Below are 24,824 nucleotides of genomic sequence, written 5' to 3'. Positions count from 1 at the left end.
AGAAATGTGCTGAAAGTTCAAAATGTTTCTGTTTTCTCAGAAAAGCAGAATGTTTAAAGTGACTCACTGAAGTCTTCCTCTTTCTGTCTGTGTGTTGAAGCTTCAACAGGAATCTGACACTTTATCTCATTTATAGATGAAGCGTGAGGATGAAATCTGTCTCCTGATGAGCTTATAGGACACGCATCTTCAACCAGAACCGGAGGATTCATGACTGCTGTCATGTCTCCTTTAGAATCTGCAGATAAATGTGACTTCTGTCGACTCTGAGAGGAGGAAGAGGAGACACATCTTCATTTATTTAGATATAAGGGATGATGAAGAAAGAAAAGATCTGAACATCATCATCATCGTTATGATGGAAAAGCAAATATATTTAAACATTTGACACTGATCTGATCTGATCAATAACACAGTTATTGATCTACGAGACACGTCCTCGCTCGCTGACACACGTTCAGCCATTATAGAATATAATATAATAGTGAGCACAAGTGAAACACAGTCACAGCACAGACAGTTCACACGCTACCATGTGATGAAACCAGTATAAACCAGTTCAGAGCGCACAGGCGACGCTGGTGAATGGAAGGTTGAATCCGACGATGGATGAGACAGTGTGAGAGGCAGAGGAGGAAGAGGAGGAGGAAGATGGAGCTTGTTCTTCAGAAAGTGTTTGAAGACGGTTTTGTGGATGAAGAGGAGAAGCAGCAGGAGCAGAACCGGAGGTCATGTGACTCCACCGTCAGGCCACGCAACAGCCCAGATCTCCTTCCAGTTGTTGGGGGTCTTCGTCCTGTCTGAACGTCTGCATCCACCAGTACACCCAGTATAAGGTCCATGACTGAACCCGCATACCAGCAAACACCTCCTACAGACCAGGAAACTGGCCTGTGGTGGTCTGGGTGGGGGGGTTTCACTGAGGCTCAGATGGTCGCCTTTGATATAGATGAAGTCCTCCGGTCGGACCCGGCACAACGACGTGATGCTGAGACTGAAGGAACGAATGAATGAATGAATGAATGAATGAGTGAGTGAATGAATGAGTGAATGAATGAATGAATGAGTGAGTGAGTGAATGAATGAATGAATGAATGAATGAGTGAGTGAATGAATGAATGAATGAATGAATGAATGAGTGAATGAATGAGTGAATGAATGAATGAATGAGTGAGTGAATGAATGAATGAAAGAATGAATGAATGAATGAGTGAATGAATGAGTGAATGAATGAATGAATGAATGAATGAATGAATGAGTGAGTGAATGAATGAATGAATGAATGAGTGAATGAATGAGTGAATGAATGAATGAATGAATGAATGAGTGAGTGAATGAATGAATGAATGAATGAATGAGTGAATGAATGAGTGAATGAATGAATGAATGAATGAATGAGTGAGTGAATGAATGAATGAATGAATGAATGAATGAATGAGTGAGTGAATGAATGAATGAATGAATGAATGAATGAGTGAATGAATGAGTGAATGAATGAGTGAGTGAATGAGTGAGTGAATGAATGAATGAATGAATGAGTGAATGAATGAGTGAATGAATGAATGAATGAATGAATGAGTGAGTGAATGAATGAATGAACGAATGAATGAATGAATGAATGAATGAATGAGTGAATGAATGAATGAGTGAATGACTTGTTAACAGAGAACCGTCATGTGCTTTTATTGACGTCGTGTCTTTTGCAGAACTCTGTTTTAACTGCGTGCGAGTTGTGAATCCAGAGAATCACGACTGTCAGTATTTAATATCTAAACTGTGTCACTGAGTTGTGAATCCAGAGAATCACTACTGTCAGTATTTAATATCTAAACTGTGTCACTGAGTTGTGAATATTTCTTTGGAAAATGTAAAATGAATTAACTGTTTACTGCTCTCCAGTGTCTTTATGTTGATGTCTGAGAGTCAACACAGTTTGAAAACCGTGTTTTGTGTTTACAGTTCTGAGAAAACGGTGGAAGGTTTCAGGAAATGTGTCTTAACGATTGTGATAAACTGTGATAAAGTGTAAGAATAAAGAAGAGAATGTGAGTTTTGAACGTGGGACGGACGTTTGAGTTAAAAAGATGAATAAAATAACACTGAAATGTTGATAAAAGTCAACTAAAGGATGCAAATATGTTCATTTTCTGGTTGTTTAATAGAGTTTATCGTTATATACGGGAGTATGAATATATAAATATAGTTATATATATATATATATATATATATGTGTATATGTATGTATATGGATAGGAACCTGAAAGTGTTACAACAGGAAGCACTTTTTCTTTTCTTCTTCTTTCCTTTTTCTGTTGTTGTTTGTGACACTGTTAATATTTTCCTTCACATGTAAATGAACGTAATCTTCTGACCTCGTCTAATAACAACAATAAATGTTTAGACCCTAAAGTATCAAGTAGTAGTAGCATCAACACATTACACCTCCTATTAATCATCTCACGACCCTTTGGAGGGGCCCCGACCCCTAGGTTGGGAACCACTGGACTAAACTAGCTAACTGTATATAAAGTAGTGTAAACTAGCTCCACCTCCAGCAGCTACAACAGTAACATGCTGCTCTAACACTGATGCTTCACTATTAATAATCTAATGATGTCATATATAATAATATATCAGTCAGAGGGACCAAACCACTACTTTTACTGCAATACTTTAACTACATCAAGCTCATAATACTTATGTACTTTTACTGCAATACTTTAACTACATCAAGCTCATAATACTTATGTACTTTTACTGCAATACTTTAACTACATCAAGCTCATAATACTTATGTACTTTTACTGCAATACTTTAACTACATCAAGCTCATAATACTTATGTACTTTTACTGCAATACTTTAACTACATCAAGCTCATAATACTTATGTACTTTTACTGCAATACTTTAACTACATCAAGCTCATAATACTTATGTACTTGAGTACTTCTTCCACCGCTGCAGGACTTGAACAGGTGAGCAGCAGGACGCCTCCTGTTATACTGATGATGGGGGGCGGAGCGGGGAGGGTGGAGGGTGGAGGGTGGAGGGGGGAGGGCGGTGGTTGGTTGGCGTCTGACAGACAGGAAGTGCAGCTCCTTCAGCCTCAGAGTTGGTTCGACTCCAACAGTGTGAACAACAACAACAGGAGAGAAGATGTTGCTTCGTTGGCTGCTGCTGTCGATGGTTCTCAGCTGCTGCTCAGCTGACGGTAAGAAAATAATAAAACTGTTCGTTAACTGTTGGTTCACTGTTAATTACCTGCGTATTAATGATTATTAAGACTTTATGAGCTTTATTCATGTGTGTGAGGGGAAATATGACTAAAAATGAAACAATAAATGATTCCCAGACGTTAAAACATGTTTATAAACTTCACATCAGATTAATTAAACTTTAATGAACCGACTATAAACAGGAGCAGTTTCCTCCTGCAGTTACTGAGCATCTGTAAAAATATCTTTACTGTGTTACTAAACATTAACGGGAGCTTTATAAACATATAATCACTGCTGTCAAAACTTTTCATAATATTTAATATCATATAATTGTATTATTATATGAGTCTGTGCTGGAAGACGTCCAGTCCGGAGATTCGTGTTTTCACTACACACTGGTGGAGTGAACAATGAATATTCATGTGTAAATTAATGTTATTGGCTGTTTGCTTGTTTATAAACAGCTATTAACTATTTATAAACAGCTATTAACTATTTATAAACAGCTATTAACTATTTATAAACAGTTATTAATGTTTATAAACAGCTATTAACTATTTATAAACACTTATTAATGTTTATAAACAGCTATTAACTATTTATAAACACTTATTAATGTTTATAAACAGCTATTAACTATTTATAAACAGTTATTAATGTTTATAAACAGCTATTAATTTTTATAAACAGCTATTAATGTTTATAAACAGCTATTAATGTTTATAAACAGCTATTAACTATTTATAAACAGCTATTAACTATTTATAAACAGTTATTAATGTTTATAAACAGCTATTAACTATTTATAAACAGCTATTAACTATTTATAAACAGCTATTAACTATTTATAAACAGCTATTAATGTTTACAAACAGCTATTAACTATTTATAAACAGCTATTAACTATTTATAAACAGCTATTAACTATTTATAAACAGCTATTAATGTTTATAAACAGCTATTAACTATTTATAAACAGTTATTAATGTTTATAAACAGCTATTAACTATTTATAAACAGCTATTAATGTTTATAAACAGCTATTAATGTTTATAAACAGCTATTAACTATTTATAAACAGTTATTAATGTTTATAAACAGCTATTAACTATTTATAAACAGTTATTAATGTTTATAAACAGCTATTAACTATTTATAAACAGCTATTAACTATTTATAAACAGCTATTAACGTTTATTAACAAGTAATCACTTTTATTTGGTTAATAACTGTTGTTTATAATGTTTAATACTGATCATTAACAGTGATCAGTACTACGACTACTACACATCAGTACTACGACTACTACACATCGGTACTACTATTACTACACATAATACTGTCAGTACTACGACTACTACACATCAGTACTACGACTACTACACATCAGTACTACGACTACTACACATCAGTACTACTATTACTACACATCAGTACTACGACTACTACACATCAGTACTACTATTACTACACATCAGTACTACTATTACTACACATCAGTACTACGACTACTACACATCAGTACTACTATTACTACACATAATACTGTCAGTACTACGACTACTACACATCAGTACTACTATTACTACACATCAGTACTACGACTACTACACATCAGTACTACGACTACTACACATAATACTGCATAAAGTATAATTAACTGTAAATAAAGCATAATTCACTGTAAATAAAGCATAATTAACTGTAAATAAAGCATAATTAACTGTTAATAAAGCATAATTAACTGTTAATAAAGCATAATTAACTGTTAATAAAGCATAATTAACTGTAAATAAAGCATAATTAACTGTTAATAAAGCATAATTAACTGTAAATAGAGCATAATTAACTGTAAATAACGCATAATTAACTGTTAATAAAGCATAATTAACTGTAAATAGAGCATAATTAACTGTTAATAAAGCATAATTAACTGTTAATAAAGCATAATTAACTGTAAATAAAGCATAATTAACTGTAAATAGAGCATAATTAACTGTAAATAACGCATAATTAACTCTAAATAAAAGCATAATTAACTGTAAATAAAGCATAATTAACTGTTAATAAAGCATAATTAACTGTAAATAACGCATAATTAACTGTTAATAAAGCATAATTAACTGTTAATAAAGCATAATTAACTGTAAATAACGCATAATTAACTCTAAATAAAAGCATAATTAACTGTAAATAAAGCATAATTAACTGTTAATAAAGCATAATTAACTGTAAATAAAGCATAATTAACTGTAAATAAAGCATAATTACCTGTTAATAAAGCATAATTAACTGTTAATAAAGCATAATTACCTGTTAATAAAGCATAATTAACTGTTAATAAAGCATAATTACCTGTTAATAAAGCATAATTAACTGTTAATAAAGCATAATTAACTGTAAATAAAGCATAATTAACTGTTAATAAAGCATAATTAACTGTAAATAAAGCATAATTAACTGTAAATAATGCATAATTAACTGTTAATAAAGCATAATTAACTGTAAATAAAGCATAATTAACTGTTAATAAAGCATAATTAACTGTAAATAACGCATAATTAACTCTAAATAAAAGCATAATTAACTGTAAATAAAGCATAATTAACTGTTAATAAAGCATAATTAACTGTAAATAAAGCATAATTAACTGTTAATAAAGCATAATTAACTGTTAATAAAGCATAATTAACTGTAAATAAAGCATAATTCACTGTAAATAAAGCATAATTAACTGTTAATAAAGCATAATTAACTGTAAATAAAGCATAATTAACTGCAAATAAAGCATAATTCACTGTAAATAAAGCATAATTCACTGTTTATAAAGCATAATTAACTGTAAATAAAGCATAATTAACTGTTAATAAAAGCATAATTAACTGTAAATAAAGCATAATTAACTGTTAATAAAGCATAATTAACTGTTAATAAAGCATAATTAACTGTAAATAAAGCATAATTAACTGTTAATAACAGCATAATTAACTGTTAATAAAGCATAATTACCTGTTAATAAAGCATAATTAACTGTTAATAAAGCATAATTAACTGTTAATAACAGCATAATTAACTGTTAATAAAGCATAATTAACTGTTAATAAAGCATAATTAACTGTAAATAAAGCATAATTAACTGTTAATAAAAGCATAATTAACTGTTAATAAAGCATAATTAACTGTTAATAAAGCATAATTATCTGTTAATAAAGCATAATTAACTGTAAATAAAAGCATAATTAACTGTTAATAAAAGCATAATTAACTGTTAATTGACTGTTAATAAATGCGTAATAAAGTATGCATTAATCTTAATAAAGTAAAGGTTTAGCAGTGACATCATAGGTAAGTTAGCTGAAGGCTGTAAATGTGTTTGTAACACTATTATAAATAATGATAATAAACTCATAAGGCTTTTACTTACTACTTTTATTCAGCCTCCTGTTATTTCTCCATCCTCCACTCTCAGTGTTTCCACCTGGAGGATTGTGTGTTAATTGTGTGTTAATTTTGTTTTAATTGTGTGTTAATTGGGTTCCAGCTGTGATGACGTGAGTTATTGATATTAAAGCTTTCTAAATGAGCACATGAGTGAAAGCAGGACAGTTTGGTCGACGGCGTCATGGTTCTGGGTGTTTGATCCATGGCTCCAGTTAAAAACTGTCAGTATTACGACCACTACACATCAGTACTACGACTACTACTACACGTAATACTATTACAAACGCTACTACCGGAGAGGTGTGGAGTGGATGTAAACACGTTGCCGTGGTAACCAGTTCCTCCACCACTCCCGCAGACTCAACAAAGAAGAAGTAAGACGAGGAAGTGGGAGAGAGACCCTCCTGTGTGTGTGTGTGTTAGTGTGTGTTAGTGTGTGTGTGTGTGTGTGTGTGTGTGTGTGTGTGTGTGTGTGTGTGGTCTCTGGTAGACAATGTGTTTCCTGACATGCCGAGGTTTCATCACATCGACCCCCCAAAACCTCCTAACTGCAGGACTTTCTGAGAAACCCCCCCCCCCCCCGAGCTGTTGGTGTGAAAACCTCGTATCTGCGTGTTTTCATGTCGGTTTCAAAGTGTCTTGAAAACTGAAAACTCACAAGGAAGAAGCAACAGTTTGAGACTAACGCAAACGAAAAGAAAAGTACTGAAAATGCAACAAAAACTACACAACAGATGAAAATACAATAACAGATAAGAGGGAATAAAACATCATTAAATCATAAATACATTAAATAATGTCCTGCGTTACTGTGAACTACTGTGATCGACATTTTAAAGAATAAACAACAAATTAATCTACAAAAACAACTTCATAAATCAGCGACCTGCACTTATAACACATTTCTATCCTCCACAGTCAGCTGGTTATTCTCTCTGCAGCTCCTCTCAGAGCTTTACGGAGCTTTATAACGAGTTTCAGCTCATTCTGGTCGACTCTCAGCGTCTCATAGCGTCGTTTTCAGAGTAAAAGCTTCTCACAGTTATCTGCAGACTAGCTGGTGAACATAGTGGAGCATTTAGCAGCTAAAGAGAGCTGGTAGAGAGCAAAAACAGCTAAAAGAGAGAGAATATTGGACAGAAACACGACTCCACATGAATGATAATGTTTGCTAACATGTTAGCCACAACTATTTTAAAAGAGTTGTTTTTACAGATTATTCTGCTGATAACAAATAGATAAAAACATCATGTCAAGTCGTTTTAACCATTATGTGCTGTCATCACAAACAACAGTATCCTGACTAAACTTTAACACACACCAGTCTGCCATAATAATCCCATAATCTCAACTATAGTTAAAATAATCCAGAATTTCTTAATCAGGATACTGTTTTTTGATGACAGCAGGTAATGACACCTGTTGTCCTCCCGGGTCAACATCACAGGAGGGTTAAACCAGACTGAAACTATAAAGGACCAAGAACAGAACCCTGATGAACCCCACAAGTAATGACTGACATTACCGATGTGACAATAATGTTTCTACTTGTTGTAACTGCTGGATGTGAATGATGTTCACTGCTTGTTTCTGATAGAAACTAGTGGACATACTGAGGTTCTCGTCAGGAGAACATGTTGGATGATTGCAGTAACGGGTCGGTTCTGATCTGCTTTATAAATAACATTTCTTATTGATACTTTAGAGCTTCAGTCCACCAGGATGCTTCTATAATTGAATTAATCTGTCTTTTTAAAGACTGCTGATGTGAAGCTGCGGATGTGACAGAATGACTCACTGACAGAAAGAAATTCTGGAGTTACACAATCATGATGTTTCCCAGCATGCCTCAGGAGGGACTGTTAGCTGAATGTTTCAGTCGTGTGTTTTTATTTGCTTTCTAATGTCAGATTTACTCTCCGAAGGTGGAAGTGAACCTGTCCTCATGAGACGAATATATTTACAACTTTTCAACATCTGGTCAAATGTGACTCCAGATGTCTTCAGTCTTCAGTCGTCCCGGATGCTTTTACACTCTTTGTTTAACCTTGTTGGAGACGTTACGGCTGTCAGATCAGAAACAAGATGACTGACAGGAGAAGTTATAAGAATGTTGATATAAAAACTACAAACTGCTCAATGACACACCATCAGAAAATATTACATCCACCAGTTTATCTGTCAGAACACCTTCACAACTACCAAACTGCTATTTATCTTAGCATGTTAGTTAGCTTAGCATATGAGCTGCTGGTGTTATACAGATGTTATATGAGGTGATGTAGATGAGGATGATTGTTTGCTAGCTTCATGTATTATTAGCTGGTTGCTGTTAGCTAGCATGTTGTTAGCTTGTGACGGTTACTGGTGACTTTATGGACTGGAGTGTACGATCTGTAGCTTGCCGGTGATGTTTAGAGATGTACCGGTAAACCGTTTCTACTACACGGCGGTGAAACATGCTGACGGGATCAATACCGGCAACCATGTCACTGCAGGTCTAACGATCCATCATTAACATCAGTAACATCATTAACATCATTAACATCAGTAACATCAGTCCTGAGCTTCCACAGGAATGTTGTTTGGTTAATTCCTGATTCTGTTGAACAGTCTGAACTTTGGTCTTAGTCGTGTCCAGCAGCCGGAGACTCTGCTGCCAAACTGCTGATGGAAGTTAAACACACACGCACACACACACAGTTTCACTTCTTGTTTTTCCCAGAACAGAAACGTTCTGATTGTGAAACTCGATGACGTGAATCCTCAAACTGTCACATGAAGCTTCAACAACAATAATCTGTTGGTGTCTTTACAGACACTGAGTGTATTTAAATAATGAACTACTGTTGGTATCCTGGTTATGAGTCTGATCCCAGCTTTGATTGAACATAAGATACAGTTGATGTTGACAGATTGCGTCTGCTAACATGTTGTACAAGTTGTCAAACAACTTCTATTATTATGCTTCTTCTTTATTTTGTAAAATACATTTTTTTACAAAGTCGATGCTGTCTGGATTCTGTTTAACCTCCTGTGGAGCCCCGGGGGGGCTACAGGTTACTGTTGGACCCCCACTACATGTGGCGGTACTCTTGAATCAATGACTCTGCTTTGATGATGAATGATGATGAATCTTTCTTTGTCCTTTTTTAAGCAATTTGCCAAATTCTCTGGTAGCAGTGTCTCTCTCCCTCCAGGATTTTAAACCACAAGCAACTGCTGATTTGGACGTTTCATGTGGAAAAAGTTGCTGTAATTTAGTGAAATATTGTGGAGATTTCTTGAATTTATGTTAATTATTGTGTTTTCCAGTTTTCCATGATAGTAAACTCAACTCTTTGTGTTTGTGACTACTGCTTAGACAAGTTATCAGAATAAGTTCACCTCAGTGGATAATAATCAATATGTTATTCACTGATCAAACAATCAATAGACTATTAAAGAAAGTAACGACAGTCCTCCTATGATGGAATAATACAACCTGTTCCTCAGTCTGATAAAACACAACTTTACAACTAATGAGCTTAATTAAAAACTCAAACTACCAACTCCGACCACCAGGTGGTGATGTCAGCATCCGTTCAAGTGAAGGAAGTGAAAGAAATATTAACTAATCATTAACAGGAAGCAGTTTGTCCTGTCCAGATCGCAGCCTGTAATAAATACATGATGGTAGCATCTATAATGTCTGTAGCGTCTGTAGCATCTGTAGTAGCATCTATAATGTCTGTAGCATCTGTAGCATCTGTAGTAGCATCTATAATGTCTATAGCGTCTGTAGCATCTGTAGTAGCATCTATAATGTCTGTAGCATCTGTAGCATCTGTAGTAGCATCTATAATGTCTGTAGCGTCTGTAGCATCTGTAGTAGCATCTATAATGTCTGTAGCATCTGTAGCATCTGTAGTAGCATCTATAATGTCTGTAGCATCTGTAGCATCTGTAGTAGCATCTATAATGTCTGTAGCATCTGAAGCATCTGTAGTAGCATCTATAATGTCTGTAGCATCTGTAGCATCTGTAGTAGCATCTATAATGTCTGTAGCGTCTGTAGCATCTGTAGCATCTGTAGAAGCATCTATAATGTCTGTAGCGTCTGTAGCATCTGTAGTAGCATCTATAATGTCTGTAGCGTCTGTAGCATCTGTAGCATCTGTAGTAGCATCTATAATGTCTGTAGCGTCTGTAGCATCTGTAGAAGCATCTATAATGTCTGTAGCGTCTGTAGCATCTGTAGTAGCATCTATAATGTCTGTAGCGTCTGTAGCATCTGTAGTAGCATCTGTAGTAGCATCTGTAGCATCTGTAGAAGCATCTATAATGTCTGTAGCGTCTGTAGCATCTGTAGTAGCATCTATAATGTCTGTAGCGTCTGTAGCATCTGTAGTAGCATCTGTAGTAGCATCTATAATGTCTGTAGCATCTGTAGCATCTGTAGAAGCATCTATAATGTCTGTAGCGTCTGTAGTAGCATCTATAATGTCTGTAGCGTCTGTAGCATCTGTAGTAGCATCTATAATGTCTGTAGCGTCAGTAGCATCTGTAGCATCTGTAGCATCTGTAGTAGCATCTATAATGTCTGTAGCATCTGTAGCATCTGTAGTAGCATCTATAATGTCTGTAGCGTCTGTAGCATCTGTAGTAGCATCTGTAGTAGCATCTATAATGTCTGTAGTGTCTGTAGCATCTGTAGTAGCATCTATAATGTCTGTAGCGTCTGTAGCATCTGTAGTAGCATCTATAATGCCTGTAGCGTCTGTAGCGTCTGTAGCATCTGTAGTGTCTGTAGTATCTGTAGCATCTATAATGTCTGTAGCATCTGTAGCGTCTATAGCATCTGTAGTGTCTGTAGCATCTGTAGTAGCATCTATAATGCCTGTAGCGTCTGTAGCGTCTGTAGCATCTGTAGTAGCATCTATAGTGTCTGCAGCATCTGTAGCATCTGTAGTGTCTGTAGCATCTGTAGCGTCCGTAGCGTCTGTAGCATCTGTAGCGTCTATAGCATCTGTAGCGTCTGAAGCATCTGTAGCATCTGTAGCGTCTGTAGCGTCTATAGCATCTGTAGTGTCTGTAGCATCTGTAGTAGCATCTATAATGTCTGTAGCGTCTGTAGCATGTGTAGTGTCTGTAGCATCTGTAGTAGCATCTATAGTGTCTTCAGCGTCTGTAGCATCTGTAGCATCTGTAGTGTCTGTAGCGTCTGTAGCATCTGTAGCGTCTGTAGCGTCTATAGCGTCTGTAGCATCTGTAGTGTCTGTAGCGTCTGTAGCGTCTGTAGCATCTGTAACATCTGTAGTGTCTGTAGCGTCTGTAGCATCTGTAGCGTCTGTAGCATCTGTAGTGTCTACAGCGTCTGTAGTGTCTGTAGCATCTGTAGCGTCTACAGCGTCTGTAGTGTCTGTAGCGTCTGTAGCGTCTACAGCGTCTGTAGTGTCTGTAGCGTCTGTAGCGTCTGTAGTGTCTGTAGCGTCTGTAGCATCTGTAGCATCTGTAACATCTGTAGTGTCTGTAGCGTCTGTAGCATCTGTAGCGTCTGTAGCATCTGTAGTGTCTACAGCGTCTGTAGTGTCTGTAGCATCTGTAGCGTCTACAGCGTCTGTAGCATCTGTAGCATCTGTAGTGTCTGTAGCATCTGTAGAGTCTACAGCGTCTGTAGCATCTGTAGCATCTGTAGTGTCTGTAGCATCTGTAGCATCTGTAGAGTCTACAGCGTCTGTAGCATCTGTAGAGTCTACAGCGTCTGTAGCATCTGTAGAGTCTACAGTGTCTGTAGCATCTGTAGCGTCTACAGCGTCTGTAGTGTCTGTAGCGTCTGTAGCGTCTACAGCGTCTGTAGTGTCTGTAGCGTCTGTAGCGTCTGTAGTGTCTGTAGCGTCTGTAGCGTCTACAGCGTCTGTAGTGTCTGTAGCGTCTGTAGCATCTGTAGCATCTGTAGTAGCATCTATAATGTCTGTAGCGTCTGTAGCATCTGTAGCATCTGTAGAAGCATCTATAATGTCTGTAGCGTCTGTAGCATCTGTAGTAGCATCTATAATGTCTGTAGCGTCTGTAGCATCTGTAGCATCTGTAGTAGCATCTATAATGTCTGTAGCGTCTGTAGCATCTGTAGAAGCATCTATAATGTCTGTAGCGTCTGTAGCATCTGTAGTAGCATCTATAATGTCTGTAGCGTCTGTAGCATCTGTAGTAGCATCTGTAGTAGCATCTGTAGCATCTGTAGAAGCATCTATAATGTCTGTAGCGTCTGTAGCATCTGTAGTAGCATCTATAATGTCTGTAGCGTCTGTAGCATCTGTAGTAGCATCTGTAGTAGCATCTATAATGTCTGTAGCATCTGTAGCATCTGTAGAAGCATCTATAATGTCTGTAGCGTCTGTAGCGTCTGTAGTAGCATCTATAATGTCTGTAGCGTCTGTAGCATCTGTAGTAGCATCTATAATGTCTGTAGCGTCAGTAGCATCTGTAGCATCTGTAGCATCTGTAGTAGCATCTATAATGTCTGTAGCATCTGTAGCATCTGTAGTAGCATCTATAATGTCTGTAGCGTCTGTAGCATCTGTAGTAGCATCTGTAGTAGCATCTATAATGTCTGTAGTGTCTGTAGCATCTGTAGTAGCATCTATAATGTCTGTAGCGTCTGTAGCATCTGTAGTAGCATCTATAATGCCTGTAGCGTCTGTAGCGTCTGTAGCATCTGTAGTGTCTGTAGTATCTGTAGCATCTATAATGTCTGTAGCATCTGTAGCGTCTATAGCATCTGTAGTGTCTGTAGCATCTGTAGTAGCATCTATAATGCCTGTAGCGTCTGTAGCGTCTGTAGCATCTGTAGTAGCATCTATAGTGTCTGCAGCATCTGTAGCATCTGTAGTGTCTGTAGCATCTGTAGCGTCCGTAGCGTCTGTAGCATCTGTAGCGTCTATAGCATCTGTAGCGTCTGAAGCATCTGTAGCATCTGTAGCGTCTGTAGCGTCTATAGCATCTGTAGTGTCTGTAGCATCTGTAGTAGCATCTATAATGTCTGTAGCGTCTGTAGCATGTGTAGTGTCTGTAGCATCTGTAGTAGCATCTATAGTGTCTTCAGCGTCTGTAGCATCTGTAGCATCTGTAGTGTCTGTAGCGTCTGTAGCATCTGTAGCGTCTGTAGCGTCTATAGCGTCTGTAGCATCTGTAGTGTCTGTAGCGTCTGTAGCATCTGTAGCATCTGTAACATCTGTAGTGTCTGTAGCGTCTGTAGCATCTGTAGCGTCTGTAGCATCTGTAGTGTCTACAGCGTCTGTAGTGTCTGTAGCATCTGTAGCGTCTACAGCGTCTGTAGTGTCTGTAGCGTCTGTAGCGTCTACAGCGTCTGTAGTGTCTGTAGCGTCTGTAGCGTCTGTAGTGTCTGTAGCGTCTGTAGCATCTGTAGCATCTGTAACATCTGTAGTGTCTGTAGCGTCTGTAGCATCTGTAGCGTCTGTAGCATCTGTAGTGTCTACAGCGTCTGTAGTGTCTGTAGCATCTGTAGCGTCTACAGCGTCTGTAGCATCTGTAGCATCTGTAGTGTCTGTAGCATCTGTAGAGTCTACAGCGTCTGTAGCATCTGTAGCATCTGTAGTGTCTGTAGCATCTGTAGCATCTGTAGAGTCTACAGCGTCTGTAGCATCTGTAGAGTCTACAGCGTCTGTAGCATCTGTAGAGTCTACAGTGTCTGTAGCATCTGTAGCGTCTACAGCGTCTGTAGTGTCTGTAGCGTCTGTAGCGTCTACAGCGTCTGTAGTGTCTGTAGCGTCTGTAGCGTCTGTAGTGTCTGTAGCGTCTGTAGCGTCTACAGCGTCTGTAGTGTCTGTAGCGTCTGTAGCATCTGTAGTGTCTGTAGCATCTGTAGTGTCTATAGCATCTGTAGCATCTGTAGTGTCTGTAGCATCTGTAGTGTCTGTAGCATCTGTAGCGTCTATAGCATCTGTAATGTCTGTAGCATCTGTAGTAGCATCTATAATGTCTGCAGCTTCTGTAGCATCTGTAGTGTCTGTAGCGTCTATAGCGTCTGTAGCATCTGTAGCATCTGTAGTGTCTGTAGCGATTGTAGCGTCTGTAGCATCTGTAGCATCTGTAACATCTGTAGTGTCTGTAGTGTCTGTAGCATCTGTAGCGTCTGTAGCATCTGTAGCATCTGTAGTGTCTACAGCGTCTGTAGCATCTGTAGCATCTGTAGCATCTGTAGTGTCTGTAGCATCTATAGAGTCTACAGCGTCTGTAGTGTCTGTAGCATCTGTAGCGTCTATAGCGTCTGTAGCATCTGTAGCATCTGTAGTGTCTGTAGCATCTGTAGCGTCTACAGCGTCTGTAGCATCTGTAGTGTCTGTAGCATCTGTAGTGTCTGTAGCATCTGTAGCGTCTATAGCATCTGTAATGTCTGTAGCATCTGTAGTAGCATCTATAATGTCTGCAGCTTCTGTAGCATCTGTAGTGTCTGTAGCGTCTATAGCGTCTGTAGCATCTGTAGCATCTGTAGTGTCTGTAGCGATTGTAGCGTCTGTAGCATCTGTAGCATCTGTAACATCTGTAGTGTCTGTAGTGTCTGTAGCATCTGTAGCGTCTGTAGCATCTGTAGCATCTGTAGTGTCTACAGCGTCTGTAGCATCTGTAGCATCTGTAGCATCTGTAGTGTCTGTAGCATCTATAGAGTCTACAGCGTCTGTAGTGTCTGTAGCATCTGTAGCGTCTATAGCGTCTGTAGCATCTGTAGCATCTGTAGTGTCTGTAGCATCTGTAGCGTCTACAGCGTCTGTAGCATCTGTAGCATCTGTAGCATCTGTAGCGTCTGTAGCATCTGTAGCATCTGTAGCATCTGTAGTGTCTGTAGCATCTGTAGAGTCTACAGCGTCTGTAGCATCTGTAGCGTCTGTAGTGTCTGTAGCATCTGTAGTGTCTGTAGCATCTGTAGCGTCTGTAGTGTCTGTAGCATCTGTAGTGTCTGTAGCATCTGTAGCATCTGTAGTGTCTGTAGCATCTGTAGTGTCTGTAGCATCTGTAGCATCTACAGCGTCTGTAGCATCTGTAATATAACATAACTGACCTTTACTCTGACAATCAGAGGAAGTTGACCAATCCTGTCAAAGATTTGAAGTTTTCACTTCAGCCGTCTTCACTGCAGGTGACGACAACCCACCTGCTGCCCAATCAGACGTCACCGCCACTCAGAATGTGGATCAGCAGCAGGAGGCACTGTGGAGGAAGGAGGTCCTGGATCTGCTGACTCAGCTGGTCCAGGTCCAGAGGGAGGCCGCCGGGGGACAGGCTGAGGTCATCAAACTGCTTGGCATGTTGGGAACTCAGGTGGGTGGAGTTTAGTTTAGTTTAAATTCAGTTTAGTGTAGTTAAGCTTAGATTCAGTTTAGTTTAGTTTAAATTCAGTTTAGTGTAGTTAAGCTTAGATTCAGTTTAGTTTAGTTTAATTTAAGTTTAATTTAATTTACTTTACTTTCTTGTAGTTTAGTTTAGTGTTTATTTCAATCAGTGTTTATTTCAATCTGAGTTTAGTTTAATCTGAGTTTAGTTTAATCTGAGTTTAATTTAATCTGAGTTCAGTTCAGTCTGAGTTTAGTTTAATCTGAGTTTAGTTCAGTCTGAGTTTAGTTTAATCTGAGTTTAGTTTAATCTGAGTTTAGTTCAGTCTTAGTTTAGTTTAGTCTGAGTTAAATTTAATCTGAGTTTAGTTTAATCTGAGTTTAGTTTAATCTGAGTTTAGTTTAATCTGAGTTTATTTCAGTCTTAGTTTAGTTTAGTCTGAGTTAAGTTTAATCTGAGTTTAGTTTAATCTGAGTTTAGTTCAGTCTGAGTTTAGTTTAATCTGAGTTTAGTTCAATCTGAGTTTAGTTTAATCTGAGTTTATTTCAGTCTTAGTTTAGTTTAGTCTGAGTTTAGTTTAATCTGAGTTTAGTTTAGTCTGAGTTTAGTTCAGTCTGAGTTTAGTTTAATCTGAGTTTAGTTCAATCTGAGTTTAGTTTAATCTGAGTTTAGTTCAGTCTTAGTTTAGTTTAATCTGAGTTTAGTTTAATCTGAGTTTAGTTCAGTCTGAGTTTAGTTCAGTCTGAGTTTAGTTTAATCTGAGTTTAGTTTAATCTGAGTTTAGTTTAATCTTAGTTTAGTTCAATCTGAGTTTAGTTTAATCTGAGTTTAGTTCAGTCTTAGTTTAGTTTAATCTGAGTTTAGTTTAATCTGAGTTTAGTTCAGTCTGAGTTTAGTTTAGTCTGAGTTTAGTTTAATCTGAGTTTAGTTTAATCTGAGTTTAGTTCAGTCTGAGTTTAGTTCAGTCTGAGTTTAGTCTGAGTTTAGTTTAATCTGAGTTTAGTTTAATCTGAGTTTAGTTTAATCTGAGTTTAATTTAATCTAAATTCAGTCTGAGTTTAGTTTAGTCTGAGTTTAGTTCAGTCTGAGTTTATTTCAATCTGAGTTTAGTCTGAGTTTAGTTTAATCTGAGTTTAACCTGAGTTTAGTTTAATCTGAGTTTAGTTTAATCTGAGTTTAGTTCAGTCTGAGTTTAGTTTAATCTGAGTTTAGTTCAATCTGAGTTTAGTTTAATCTGAGTTTAGTTTAATCTGAGTTTAGTTCAGTCTGAGTTTAGTTTAATCTGAGTTTAGTTTAATCTGAGTTTAGTTTAGTCTGAGTTTAGTTTAATCTGAGTTTAGTTCAGTCTGAGTTTAGTTTAATCTGAGTTTAGTTCAGTCTGAGTTTAGTCTGAGTTTAGTTTAATCTGAGTTTAGTTCAGTCTGAGTTTAGTTCAGTCTGAGTTTAGTTCAGTCTGAGTTTAGTCTGAGTTTAGTTTAATCTGAGTTTAGTTTAATCTGAGTTTAGTTCAGTCTGAGTTTAGTTTAATCTGAGTTTAGTCTGAGTTTAGTTTAATCTGAGTTTAGTCTGAGTTTAGTTTAATCTAAATTCAGTCTGAGTTTAGTTCAATCTGAGTTTAGTCTGAGTTTAGTTTAATCTGAGTTTAGTCTGAGTTTAGTTTAATCTGAGTTTAGTCTGAGTTTAGTTTAATCTGAGTTTAATCAGAGTTTAATCTGGGTTTAATCTGAGTTTAGTTTAATCTAAATTCAGTCTGAGTTTAGTTTAGTCTGAGTTTAGTTTAATCTGAGTTTAGTTCAGTCTGAGTTTAGTTTAATCTGAGTTTAGTTCAATCTGAGTTTAGTTCAATCTGAGTTTAGTTTAATCTGAGTTTAGTTCAGTCTTAGTTTAGTTTAATCTGAGTTTAGTTTAATCTGAGTTTAGTTCAGTCTGAGTTTAGTTTAGTCTGAGTTTAGTTTAATCTGAGTTTAGTTTAGTCTGAGTTTAGTTTAATCTGAGTTTAGTTCAGTCTGAGTTTAGTTTAATCTGAGTTTAGTTCAGTCTGAGTTTAGTCTGAGTTTAGTTTAATCTGAGTTTAGTTCAGTCTGAGTTTAGTTCAGTCTGAGTTTAGTTCAGTCTGAGTTTAGTTTAATCTGAGTTTAGTCTGAGTTTAGTTTAATCTAAATTCAGTCTGAGTTTAGTTTAGTCTGAGTTTAGTTTAATCTGAGTTTAGTCTGAGTTTAGTTTAATCTAAATTCAGTCTGAGTTTAGTTTAATCTGAGTTTAGTTTAGTCTGAGTTTAGTTTAATCTGAGTTTAGTTCAGTCTGAGTTTAGTTTAATCTGAGTTTAGTTCAGTCTGAGTTTAGTCTGAGTTTAGTTTAATCTGAGTTTAGTTCAGTCTGAGTTTAGTTCAGTCTGAGTTTAGTTCAGTCTGAGTTTAGTTCAGTCTGAGTTTAGTTTAATCTGAGTTTAGTCTGAGTTTAGTTTAATCTAAATTCAGTCTGAGTTTAGTTTAGTCTGAGTTTAGTTTAATCTGAGTTTAGTCTGAGTTTAGTTTAATCTAAATTCAGTCTGAGTTTAGTTTAATCTGAGTTTAGCCTGAGTTTAGTTTAATCTGAGTTTAGTCTGAGTTTAGTTTAATCTGAGTTTAGTCTGAGTTTAGTTTAATCTGAGTTTAGTCTGAGTTTAGTTTAATCTGAGTTTAGTTTAATCTGAGTTTAATCAGAGTTTAATCTGAGTTTAATCTGAGTTTAGTTTAATCTAAATTCAGTCTGAGTTTAGTTTAGTCTGAGTTTAGTTTAATCTGAGTTTAGTCTGAGTTTAGTTTAATCTAAATTCAGTCTGAGTTTAGTTTAATCTGAGTTTAGTTTAGTCTGAGTTTAGTTTAATCTGAGTTTAGTTCAGTCTGAGTTTAGTTTAATCTGAGTTTAGTTCAGTCTGAGTTTAGTCTGAGTTTAGTTTAATCTGAGTTTAGTTCAGTCTGAGTTTAGTTCAGTCTGAGTTTAGTTCAGTCTGAGTTTAGTTCAGTCTGAGTTTAGTTTAATCTGAGTTTAGTCTGAGTTTAGTTTAATCTAAATTCAGTCTGAGTTTAGTTTAGTCTGAGTTTAGTTTAATCTGAGTTTAGTCTGAGTTTAGTTTAATCTAAATTCAGTCTGAGTTTAGTTTAATCTGAGTTTAGCCTGAGTTTAGTTTAATCTGAGTTTAGTCTGAGTTTAGTTTAATCTGAGTTTAGTCTGAGTTTAGTTTAATCTGAGTTTAGTCTGAGTTTAGTTTAATCTGAGTTTAGTTTAATCTGAGTTTAATCAGAGTTTAATCTGAGTTTAATCTGAGTTTAGTTTAATCTAAATTCAGTCTGAGTTTAGTTTAGTCTGAGTTTAGTTTGGTTTGAGTTTAGTTTAATCTGAGTTTAGTTCAGTCTGAGTTTAATTTAGTTTGAGTTTAGTTTAATCTGAGTTTAGTTCAGTCTGAGTTTAGTTTAGTCTGAGTTTAGTTTAATCTGAGTTTAGTTTAATCTGAGTTTAGTTCAGTCTGAGTTTAGTTTAGTTTGAGTTTAGTTTAATCTGGGTTTAATCTGAGTTTAGTTTAATCTAAATTCAGTCTGAGTTTAGTTCAGTCTGAGTTTAGTTTAATCTGAGTTTAGTTTAATCTGAGTTTAGTTCAGTCTGAGTGTAGTTTAATCTGAGTTTAGTTTAGTTTGAGTTTAGTTTAATCTGAGTTTAGTTTAGTTTGAGTTTAGTTTAATCTGAGTTTAGTTTAATCTGAGTTTAGTTTAGTTTGAGTTAAAGTCTTTTAATCATCTTCTACGGAGGAACTGATGATGTCATTCTGTACCTGTGGTCTCAGGGCTCCCAGCAGATCTCAGACCTGCAGAATGTGGCTCGTCACCAGAGTCTGCTGGTTGAAAACCATCAGGCGTTACTGCTGCAGACGTCTCGCATCGCCAACCAGCTGCAGGAAGTCACCAAGAAACCTGCTGCTGCTCCCGGCCAATGAGAAGCCTCAGATCCTCCACAGTCAGCCAATCAGACACTCAGATCCTCCACAGACAGCCAATCAGATCCTCTGATTATCCTGCTTTGCTTCTTTCATACCAGCTAATCTAATGACAGTGAAATATGTTCTAAACCAATTGATTTTACATGAAAAACAACTTTTATGAAATAATTTTGATCTCATACATAGAGAACTGATTTAATTTTTAATCTGTGTGTGTATCAGCTGGCTTCTTCCTCTCTGCTTTAAAATAAACTTGTGTTCTATAACATACTGAGTACTGTGGTGTTTCTGTGTATTATATGATAATATTATTCAGTACCGGGATGCTCCTGAACCATTGGGACCATCTGCATCAATAAGGTCTTTCCAGACAGGAAATCTCCAAAGTTTCCTTGTGACAGTGTCAGAGACACTCGAAGTGATACAGAGACGGAGCAGAAGGTCTAAAATAATTGTTTTCAGTGTAAATGACTGCCGGTGGTTTTGTCTGTAAAGATCAGGGGGCTGTAAACAAATGTCTCACATGTGAAGACACAGTGTGACAACTCCGGGAGTGGTTTTTGTTCATGAGAAGGTTGGTGGTTTCCAGAAAGGACATTTGGAGTCTCTGGATTTTTGTTAACACAAGGTGTCCCTGATTGGAAGACTGATTGAACCACGAACACTGGAGTCCTAACGGAGTTAATGAGGTTAAACATAAACATATTATCAGTTTATAAACATCCAGCAGACACGGAGCAACATGAGCATCACGTTAACACAATCATTAACAATCAATTATTACCTGTGAGGTTCCTCAGGGTTCCAGTCTTGGTCCTTTATAGTTTCAGTTTGGTTCAATCTGAAACCTCACTTTGCAACTGAATATTGATCCACTGTATCAACACCGTCTCTGATCCCACCTCTACAGGTGTGTACAGGTGGGTGTGGTCTAAAGTTGTGACCACACACACATCATCATCTCATGTGGGCTTGGCCAGATGTTATTGCTTCATTAATGTTTCCTCTCTGTTTGTTTTAGATCCTGGTCCTCCATCGATCCGTCTGAACTCAGACTTCCTGCCAAACCAAACCGAGGTGGTTCTGACCGCCGGCTCCGCCTTCAACCTCACTTGTCACAGTAACGGTTCGGTCCGCTGGTCCGCCACTGCGTTCCACTTTCTGTACAAGGGGCAGCTGTCGGACCTGTTGAAGGTCGATAAGTCAGACCCCAGACATACTGGGACATACTACTGTGGGTACACCAACTGCAGCCTGGAGCACCTGGACACCTGGGTCCACCTGTACGTCAAAGGTGAGTAAATCTAATGCACCCTTTTAATAAGCCTAACCCTCCAAACATAACCTGTTTCCCATCATGCCCCGCCCTCTGTTAGATCCCGCCAACCCGTCCAGCGTGTTCGTCACGCCTCGCCATGCCAACCCCAGCACCAAAGAGGGGGAGGACTTCCTGTTCAGGTGTCTGCTGACTGACCCGTCGGTCACAAACCTCACCCTCGAATTAGAGGGCGGCGCTGGGCGGGGCCTGCCCCGTGGCATGAATGTGACCTTTGACCCACGGCGTGGAGCACTGATCCGACACCTGGAGACGAGATTTGACGGACGCTACGTTTGTTCAGGCTGGAAACACGGAAGACAAGTCAAGTCCACCGCTGTCAACCTGCTGGTGGACCGCAGTAAGACCTGTCTGTCTGCCTGTCTGTCTCTCCACCTGCCTCACAGTCTACCTGTCTGTCTCTCCACCTGTCTCACAGTCTACCTGTCTGTCTGCAGGGCTGCGTCGTCCTCCCTCCCTGTCTGTCAGTCAGGATGACTTTGTCCGTCTGGTTGGGGAGCATTTTGAGGTCACCTGTCTGACCAGTAACCCAAACCACTTATACACCACCAAGTGGACACATCCCCAGACAAAGGTGAGAGGTCAGAGGTCACCTGAGAGTCTTTGATCCTGCTAAAATGTGTTGAGGTTTATTGGTTGTGTTGTTCCTTTCAGGCGGTGAACATTAACATCAGCCAACGCTATATCGACAGTGTTCTGTACATCAACAGGACACTGACTGTCGCTGCTGTCAGTCTGACAGACAGCGGACTATACACCTGTACCGCTAGCAATGAGGCTGGTGATGCCACGGCAACCATACAGCTCAGAGTTCTGGGTAAGAAGATGTAACACCGGTGTTACAGTGAGAGTGGTGACATCACAGATCTTTGTTCTCACAAGTAATTATCATGTTCTCCAAAGTTATTTTGTTGTCAAGATATTGTGCTTCTTGTCCATCTCTTCTTCTTTACTAGATCATCCTTACCTTAGGATCTACCTGCAGCAGCATGCTGGGGCCCTCGTTGCTAACATTAGCAGCATGTCGTTGGAGGTGGAAGGGGAGATAGACACTAACATTAGCAACAGTTCAATGGAAGTCATGGAAGCAAAAAGGGAACTGGTTGCTAATGTTAGCACAAACAGAATGGAATTGAATGGGGCTAGCAATGCTAACATTAGCAGCAGCAGCAGGGTGGAGGTGTATGAAAGTCAAGATGTGATGCTGACCTTTGTGATGGAGGCATATCCTCCAATCAAGAACCAGCGCTGGATGACACCAACACACGTCAACAACAACAACAACACAGTGTATCAGGAGCGCTATACCACTAACGGCTACAGGTTAGCATGCTAATGGCTACAGGTTAGCATACTAATGGCTACAGGTTAGCATACTAATGGCTATAGGTCAGCATGCTAACGGCTACAGGTTAGCATACTAATGGCTACAGGTTAGCATGCTAATGGCTACAGGTTAGCATACTAATGGCTAATGACCCAAGAAGACCAAGATGGAGGAGGCCAGAGAACTGCTGGCGTCACTTATTCTCACACATGTGCCTGTCAAAGAGTTCAAAGAGTCAGCATGCTAGCGGCTACAGGTTAGCATACTAATAGCTACAGGTTAGCATGCTAACAGCTAAGATTAGTTAAGGTGGTACTGTTGTGTTAAGTTTAGTTAAGGTGGTATTGATGTGTTAAAGTTAGTTAAGGTGGTATTAAAGTGTTAAAGTTAGTTAAGGTGGTATTAATATGTTAAAGTTAGTTAAGGTGGTATTAATGTGTTAAGGTTAGTTAAGGTGGTATTAATGTGTTAAGGTTAGTTAAGGTGGTATTGTTGTGTTAAGTTTAGTTAAGGTGGTATTAATGTGTTAAGGTTAGTTAAGGTGGTATTAATGTGTTAAGGTTAGTTAAGGTGGTATTAATGTGTTAAGGTTAGTTAAGGTGGTATTGTTGTGTTAAGTTTAGTTAAGGTGGTATTAATGTGTTAAGGTTAGTTAAGGTGGTATTAATGTGTTAAGGTTAGTTAAGATGGTATTAATGTGTTAAGGTTAGTTAAGATGGTATTAATGTGTTAAGGTTAGTTAAGGTGGTATTGATGTGTTAAGTTTAGTTAAGGTGGTATTAATGTGTTAATGTTAGTTAAGGTGGTATTGTTGTGTTAAGTTTAGTTAAGGTGGTATTAATGTGTTAAGGTTAGTTAAGGTGGTATTAATGTGTTAAGGTTAGTTAAGATGGTATTAATGTGTTAAGGTTAGTTAAGGTGGTATTGTTGTGTTAAGTTTAGTTAAGGTGGTATTAATGTGTTAATGTTAGTTAAGGTGGTATTAATGTGTTAAGGTTAGTTAAGGTGGTATTTTTCATGCTTCAGGTCGGAGGCGAGCCTGTTGCTGCGGCGGGTCCGTCAGGAGGAAAGAGGCCGATACTCATTCCACTTCTCTAATTCGTTCTTCAGCGGCCCCCTGAACATCGACCTCCGAGTTTTCCGTAAGGAAATCTTCTTCCTCGTCTTCGTCACTGCTGCAACTTCTCTTTTACCAGACGAGATGATGTCTGCCAGCTTTTACTTTATTGCTGTTTTATTGTCTGTGGATTCTTTCAGGTTCTCCGAGTGTTCGCATCACTCTGGAGAACAACACTCTGACCTGCAGAAGCTCTGGATATCCACTACCCACAATCCTTTGGTACACCTGCACCGGGGTCAAAGACACGTATGTACAACCAGCCTGAAGCTGAGGATGTTTGTACAGTCGGTCCTCAGCGCGGCGCTACAGGAAACTACTCAGACTAGTTTTACTGTTTCCTGTGTGAAGCAAACATCCTGACCTCCGTTCACCTCCTCGGCAGGTGTGGAAACGTCTCCACCTATCAGGTCTCCCCGACTGATGTGACATCACAGGAGGAGGGGGAGGAGCAGGTGAGGAAACACCTGCCCCTCCGTCTGTCAGCTTATGATGATGACGTCACCGTGGAGTGCGCCGCCCGTAACAGCAGGGGGGAGTCACATGACGTCTTCCATCTTCGTAAGAGTCTGTTTCATTAGAAAAACCTCGTATATGCCTGAACGTGATGTTATTGTTGTTATTGCTCAGATTCAGGTTTGTTATCCCACATGGAGAAATTCATCTGGTCCACTGCTCCAGACATGAAAGCACAATAGAACCTTCAGTAAAAACAATAGAATATCCAATAAAACCAAAGCAGAACCATAATAAAACACATCACAAGCAGGTTTAGTCAAAACTGAGTTTGTTCACTCTGAGATAAGCTAACTTAACCTCTGGGTAAGTTACCATGGTAACTTAAACTCTGGGTAAGTTACCATGGTAACTTAAACTCTGGGTCAGAGTTCGTATGGAAGCTGGTCCATTATTGTAATTCTGCCTTTTTATTTCATTGGATTTTTCCACTTTTTTTTGGTTGTTATTTCATGTTTTTAACAGTGCATGAAGTGTATTACTGCACCGGTTTTTTCTGTGGAATACACTTGAGTGGTTCAAAAATGTCAAAAATTTGGGTCATGACTTAATGACAAAGGAAGAA

General features: G+C 37.9%; 1 protein-coding gene across 1 annotated transcript in view; it reads left to right on the top strand.

The window, feature by feature from the left end:
* Positions 1-3,094: 3,094 nt before the first annotated feature.
* Positions 3,095-24,824, top strand: part of csf1rb (colony stimulating factor 1 receptor, b) — a 34,656-nt gene continuing 12,926 nt past the window's right edge. The window contains exons 1-9 of the mRNA XM_067609086.1: positions 3,095-3,212; positions 20,985-21,257; positions 21,340-21,639; positions 21,737-21,873; positions 21,954-22,116; positions 22,256-22,622; positions 23,653-23,768; positions 23,884-23,992; positions 24,129-24,304. Of these exons, the coding sequence (XP_067465187.1) occupies positions 3,158-3,212; positions 20,985-21,257; positions 21,340-21,639; positions 21,737-21,873; positions 21,954-22,116; positions 22,256-22,622; positions 23,653-23,768; positions 23,884-23,992; positions 24,129-24,304 (1,696 nt within the window). The 5' untranslated portion in view covers positions 3,095-3,157. The remainder of the gene's footprint in view (positions 3,213-20,984; positions 21,258-21,339; positions 21,640-21,736; positions 21,874-21,953; positions 22,117-22,255; positions 22,623-23,652; positions 23,769-23,883; positions 23,993-24,128; positions 24,305-24,824) is intronic.

The sequence above is a fragment of the Thunnus thynnus genome, chromosome 13 (genome assembly GCF_963924715.1).
Source record: "Thunnus thynnus chromosome 13, fThuThy2.1, whole genome shotgun sequence".
NCBI classification, from domain to species: domain Eukaryota; kingdom Metazoa; phylum Chordata; class Actinopteri; order Scombriformes; family Scombridae; genus Thunnus; species Thunnus thynnus.
Note: the sequence above shows the minus strand (reverse complement) of the source record. Positions and strands in the feature narration are given on the sequence as shown.